The sequence below is a fragment of the Juglans regia genome, chromosome 16 (assembly GCF_001411555.2).
Source record: "Juglans regia cultivar Chandler chromosome 16, Walnut 2.0, whole genome shotgun sequence".
NCBI lineage: Eukaryota > Viridiplantae > Streptophyta > Magnoliopsida > Fagales > Juglandaceae > Juglans > Juglans regia.
In genome coordinates, this window is record NC_049916.1 from 16,400,480 (window position 1) to 16,407,832 (window position 7,353).

The window sequence follows — 7,353 nt, forward strand, 5'->3', positions numbered from 1 at the left end:
CTTTTGTACCACTCTCCATGGGTTTCCATTTGTTTGGATGGCGAGAAAAAAATAATCATCCTCATACCATGTTCGAGATGTATTGACACTTATAAAATATTCATCATTACAAACTCACAGTCTAGGATTGCTAAAAAGAAAAAAAAAAAATCTAGGATTGCTTACATCCCACACTTAAACAATCAAAATATATGTTCTCTTAAGCACTTTAACCTAATGACATCAACGATGAGTCCATAAAAGTGAATATTCTCTTCCCCATGGTTTCCTTCTACAATAACCCTACAATTTTGGGATTTTCTATATCATTTTTTGTCAGCCATGTGAAATCTATATTCATGCACTACACATGTGTAGTATTGAATGACCCACCTTGATGGACGATGTGCCAAAGCATATAGTTCATTAGACATAAAGTTTTCTGAATTATCACCATATCTCGACACAACTTACACTAATAAATTTAATAACATCAATTAACACAAATAGAAAAGATCTGTTCTAGTGATTATTACATTTGTAGAGAGTAAGATACTGTTTTAGTAATAGCATTTGTTCAAACCAAGTGTGGAACCCTTTTTTGTGCTTCTTTTCTACATCAGTTGCACCCTCCCATTGAAGTTGACAAATGTGTTCGCTGCATCACCCTTCAACGTTCTTCCGCATGTTGCTATTGATTGTCTCACCCAATATTGATATAAGAAGACACAAGATAGATTTCAGCATTGATCAGGCTCGATTAATATTACTGATAGTATGAGCAGAGCCGATTGATCTACCTTTATATTTCCTCATCTGCATCCAATCCGAGTCATGGTATTTGATTGGAGATAGTCTACCGTATACATTCATAATCACCAACCTTCTAGTTAAATCCGGGGGCTGGTGGGGGGGACAAGGTTTGCCTGCTCCTGTCATTAATTTAATCATAATAATTAGGTTGGATTTGGATATCACTATTAAGATCCTTCATAAAATGAGTAATTGATTGTGTTCAGAATCTCATGTTGTCAACTCTACTTGCAATGTGTAAGCTCCCTATCATGTAGCATGAAAATGTAAACAATGATGAATAAAAGAAATGGATGAAAAGGGATACTTTAAGAGAACATACAAAATGCATAAATGAGGACATAAAATGCAACCCAACATTCCAATCTATTGTCATATATGCTAGGTACATATTATTGTTAAATATTTTAACCTGAACATTTATAATTGGATCTTTAATTTTTTATAATCCATGATAACAAAATAATAACAGTTAAAAGACGTACCTCTCTCCATTTGAGCTTGATGTAAAATCTGACCTAATTATAGGAGAAGAATCACCCTAGCAACTTCACCTCCAAGTGTTTAATATGGCTAGAGTCACAATTATACTGTAGATAATAACCCTTTTATCCCTTAGTGCTATTTATAGACTTATAGCCATCATGAAATCTAGAGATATTCGTGTCCCACTATGAATAAATCTAGAGGTATTCATGTCCTACTATGATTAATTAATTAAGTGATAATATTTTAACTAGTCTAAACCCATTAGGACATGGGTGTGTGGGACATAGAGTTTTAATAAAACTCTTACATTCTCCCACTTGGCTCATACGACCTTAAAATAATATTTTTCGTTTATGGGTTTATTATAGAAAATTAACCGTACTGCACATGTTCATTTCCAAAAAATTCTCCTATCAAAATACATTATATGAGTTTCTTAATATCAATGTCAAATCAGCTACCAATGTGAGTCATGTCGATTTTTTGTTATATAACCAACAATTTTCCTTCCATGTACGACAACACTAATAACTTAATGTAATATAATCTTTAATTGAGACAATTAAGGTGAATACTGTAATAACTTGGGTTCCAATTCATGTCCATTTCAGGTATTATCTTATCATTATTCATTCACACCATTTAATGCACACATAAAATGGAAAGACAAGACAACAAAAACAATCATAATCGGTAGGCCTATGCAAAAAACCTTTATGGGCCCGACCCGCTGGATCTGACCCGCCATATAAAATTAGGTTAAACTTATCTGCGGGTTGGACATCATCCAACTTGATGATTATAGGGTGAAAAACCGTGGCCCAAGCAGGTGAGCACTTCTCACTTCAGTTTTTGTATGCCGTTTGTGTTTCAGACTCTCACCATCTCTGTGTGTGTGTGTGTGTGTATAACGCCCCAATGGAAGACCCAAACCATATAGCCTATACTCTAAAATGACTAGTCAATGATACAATTGGAGTCCCATTGGAACCTTATAAAGAGCAAAAACTTATTATTCTCAAGCAATGTGGGATCTCATACACCACCTACCCTTATCCATATCATATGGGGTATCACAATCTACCCGTCTTAAATTCTCGACGTTCTCATCGGGCCTATCCATTATATGTGGCACGGCTCAAGTCCTACATTTCTGGTTGGGATAGGCTCTGATACCATTTGTAACGTCCTAATGGAAGGCCCAACCCACATGGCCTATACTCCAAAAGGACTAGTCAATGATACAATTGGAGCTCCATTGGAACCTTATAAAGAGCAATAACTTCTCCTTCCCAAGTAATGTCGGATCTCATACGCCACATACCCTTATCCATATCATATGGGGTATCACACACTCTTTCTGTATATATATATATATATATATATATATATATCTCTCTCTCTCTTTCCTCTTCTGCCTCTGAATCCCTAAACCTAGGTCTAGATTTGTAGTAATGGTAGTCATTTTTGTGTGGGTACCGTGGGAGTATATATTTTTTCCTTCATTGGGTCTGAAGTGCTTTGTGTTCTATCTAATTTCACTTCATTTCAAGATTAAGCCAATCAAATCTGTGGATGTGGGAGTTTACTGTTGTTGTTGTTGGGTTTGGGAAATAATTGTTGGTGGAAAAGAAAGGAGTTGAAGTAGTTCAAGAGACCTAGCCCACCGGATTGTGAGGGATTTGGGTGCTGGTGTTTTGCTTCTTGATCTTCTTCTTCTTCTCTTAATTTTGTTCTATGGTCAATGATCAATCTGTAGGGAGGTTTTGGTGGGTAATGGGATTTGTTTATGTGCTGCAACAAACCAATCTAAAGCTTTTGAAGGCTTTGAAAAAAAGAAATGTGGTCTGAAGCTTCTAATGGGTTTTTCTTGTACTAGATTCTATTTGTGTGAGACATTACGGTAAAAGAAGGGGGTAGTGTACAACCACTTCACATAATTAGTATTTTGTTTCTCCTTTTTTATTTCTAAAAAAGCACAAAGTTTTGTTTAGATCAAAATTCCAACCATCCATAGTTTATTGAGTTCATTCTTTTTTTTTTTTCCCTTTTGTGATGTGCATTCAAAGTAGTTTTTGCCATTGTAACAGTTCCATTTATTTTGGGTGCAGTCTCAGTCTATTTGACATTATTACTTTTATTCCTTTTTGGCATGTGTATGGGGGGGATAGTTAGATTTGGGAACCTTATAACATCAAAAAATTAATCTTTAGCGGTAAGATTCCACTATGATCCATCTCCAAAAAGAAAACCTCCAAAACTTTCGGTACCATATATATAAATGTTGTCTAGCTATGTCTTCTTGTAGTTATTAGAAATATTGAAAATCAAATATATAATATATGTTTCTATGTTTTTTTAATTGCATGACTAAGTTTCGTTTCTGCTTATTGAAATGAAGTTGGATACTATTTTTGCCATGTTTGTACTTACACATTGGCTGAAACATTTTTCTGTCATTAACCATTTTTCTGGCTGAAATATAACACATTCTTGTAAACTATATGATATTTGTTTTGCAGGGTTCTAGGCATATAATCTTAGATAATGCATGCTCATGCCGAATTATTATATTTTCTCATGCTTTTATATGATAATTATATGTTAGTTTATGTCATGGATTGCTTCATAAGTGATGATGAGATTACTACTCCTATAGTTTCAGACATTAACTTGTCTAGTAATAGTAACACCAGTCTCCCTCCTAAAAGGAAGGCAAGTAAGGACCCCTCAACCGTGTGGGAACACTTCACAAAAATAGATGGGTGTTCATTAAATGACCCAAAAGCGAGATGTAATTATTGTCACAAGATTTACGCTTGTCACCCTAAAAAATATGATACATCATGAAGTATATTGCATCATGTTGGTGTTTGTAGGAAAACCCCTAATAGAATGAGACCCATGGATCAACAAACTACGAGTCATGAGGGAGATAACAATATGAGTGACATGGCAACTACACATAAGTTTGATCCAGAAGAGGCACGGATGGCAATTGCAGAGATGATAATTTGTGATGAGGTTCCGTTTAGGGTGGTGGAAGCACAAGGATTTAGAAAGGTATGTAAATCACTAGAACCAAGGTTCCAAGTACCATCTCAAACCACTGCAGCGAGAGACTGTATTAAACTATTGAATCTAATTTGATGAACAAATCAGATATTGGTCAATATTTGGAACATGGTTGTAAGGCACGAGTTTCAAATTTTAATCTTTTGGATTGGTGGAAGATCAATAAATAAAGTATCTTATTTTGGTAAGAGTTGCACGGGATGTGATGGCCATTCATGTTTCCATCGTTTCTTCTTAGTCAGCCTTTAGTGTAGGGGTTGTGTGCTTGACCCATTTCGTTATTCATTATCTCCAAGAACAGTTGTTCATTATCTTTAAGATCCAATACCCATTGATCATTGTGTCTCATTGGATAATGTTGAAAGTTTTGAGGTAGAATTGGGTAATGACCATATTTCTTATTTACATATTTATTAAACTTTTTCATAATGTTTATTTTTATATCATTAATAATCATGCGTTTTTTTAGAGTTTGATCCAAAATCAAGCTTTATTTATTTTGATGAGGAGTGACTTAAGGCTTATGGTCTGTATCATGGTATGATTTTCATTTTCACTTCTTGGTTGGAGTTTGAATTGTTTTCTTCATTGATTGGTTGGGAAAAATCTGAGTTGAAGCTATATTTTCTCTCTTATTTGGGCCAATATCCATTTCACTATCAAAACATTTCTCTCTCACATGCAGAAGCTTCTAATTATGATATTACTTTGTTTTTTTTGTCATAATTCCTGTCTCAGAAATGAAAAGTAGGAAATTCTCTAATTTATACTGAGTGTAATGAGGAAAACAATTGGATGGTACTTATAGTCTGCTAATAAGTTATTGTTCTCCATGATCTTTCTTGTTCTAATGCAAGATTTAGTTCATGAGCAAGTGCCAAAAAAAAAAAAAAAAACCCGATAGGTCAAGTTATTTCGTCCTGTCTGGTTGTTGGGCCCGGTCAGGTTGGGTTGAGTTGCAGGCCTAACAATAGATATCTCTCAATGTCTAGTAAAAAATAATTAGCATACAATGATCTCTTTAACATGTTCACATCATGGGTATAAACATAAGATTCATATTTTCAACATGTTCTTTATAATATAATCATTAACGCAATATTGATATGGATATTATTTGTTTCTGTACTTTCTCCTTAACATTTAAGTATTTAATATTTCATTAAATACTCATCGTTCTGAGAAAAATAATCTAAAGAATTCTTGTCATATATTTTTAATGGCTTGGCTATAAAGTTGACAGTTCCAAATCCTAAGATAAGTTCCCTCAGTCATATACCATACATGTGGCATCAAAACAGTAAGAAATTTGTCTCATACTTTTCCATAAAATAACACTACCAGATAGTAAAAATACATAACAATAACTATATTTTCTATTATCAGAGTAATCCCATAAAAACAGAGTATGAATATCCAATTACCTAAAGAAAATCAATTCTTCTAAAGCCAACAATATAGTCTTTAATTTCTTGCAAATAACGTGGCACTCTTTTCACAGTCTTTGGGTCAAATATCCTTGGGTTACTTTGACAACAATCATAGATGCCAACTGAAAAACTGATATTCGACCTTATACAAATTTGTGCAATCATTAGATATCTTGTAACCAACATAAACAAAATTTTTTTAACAACCTAATCAATTGTAGGATATTGTAAAATACTGAGCATGTCACATTTTTTTTTAAAGCATCTATTGACCAAAATTTCTTCATGCAAAGTCTTTTAAAATTCTATGCGACTATATATTGAGACAATCCGAACAGTTCCGATCTTGTTATTAAAACTCAATTTCACTTACGAATGATGTCTCATTCATAAATATCATTTTTAAAGTTCTTTAGAGATATAACTTTAATGTCACAAATTATCAAGTTTCAGATACTATTTTTCAAAATATCTTTTACCTTTTCTAAGTAGTCCTTGTATTCTTGTAAACTTCAAACTTTCGCTTTACAATTTTTTTTTTTTTTTAAAACATGGGAAATTTATTTCATTAATTAAACAGTAGTACAAGGTTTATTTGTCAAAACAACAGACATACACTCAGGAAGGCCCTCCTCTAACAACACTCTTTCACTCCTAGATCTTATAGCTACTTTTGCAGCTTCGTGAGCTGCCTTATTACAGCATTTGAAAACAAAAGAAAGTTGCCATAACGGAAACAAACTTAAAACCTGTTTTGTATCCTCAGTAACTTGCCCCATCCAAGAGTTATCCTCTGCATTTGACTTGACAGCATCTACTACAGCTTTTGCATCCCCCTCGAATTCTACCATATTGAACCCTAGATCTTGACATAGTTCCATAGCTCTCAAGAGAGCAAAACTTTCAGCCAGGAAAGCTGAACTTATATTATCTCTTGAAGCCACCAAAGTAGCCTGCAGGTCACCTTTGCTATCTCTGATAACAACTCCCATGCCCATCCTTTCCTCTTTCTTATCAAAAGCTGCATCAAAGTTAGCTTTGAGAAAAGGCCATGTTGGTGGTTTCCATTTCATAACCTCGGTCACTGTCTGGATTCTCTCAATAGTACCTAGAACCTTGCAGTGCACCTTTCTAAAGAGACTCAAGTCAGACTTAGCTAGTTCTAGGATCGTGGTGGGGCTTTTAAACTGGTTTTCAAAAACCATTACATTTCTTCTGTTCCAGAGCTGCTGGAAAATAACTGCAATAAACTCTAAGTCCTCCTTACCCAGTCTCAACAATAAGGCAGACCATAAGGACTGAAAGTCAGCGAAGTTACTCTACCATTTCTTCACTGGACTACCTTCTCCACCCATTACATCAGCTGCTGCAGGACATGTCCAGAGTACATGAACCACAGACTCTTCCTCTCTTTTGCAGATTGGGCATAAGCAGTTGTCAACAATATGCTTCTTTTGGAGGTTGTCTTTGTTGGTAGGATATTATTCAATGCTTTCCAAATCAGCTGTTTTGTTTTCCCAGTAACTCCCAAAATCCATACCTTTTTCCATTGTTCCTTGTTATCTAC

The 7,353-nt window shown here is 34.4% G+C and overlaps 1 protein-coding gene across 1 annotated transcript; it reads right to left on the minus strand.

The window, feature by feature from the left end:
- Positions 1–6,358: 6,358 nt before the first annotated feature.
- Positions 6,359–6,991, minus strand: LOC108991504. Its single transcript, XM_018965773.2, has one exon. The coding sequence runs from the start codon at positions 6,989–6,991 to the stop codon at positions 6,359–6,361; it is 633 nt and encodes a 210-aa protein (XP_018821318.2).
- Between the last annotated feature and the right edge of the window lie 362 nt (positions 6,992–7,353).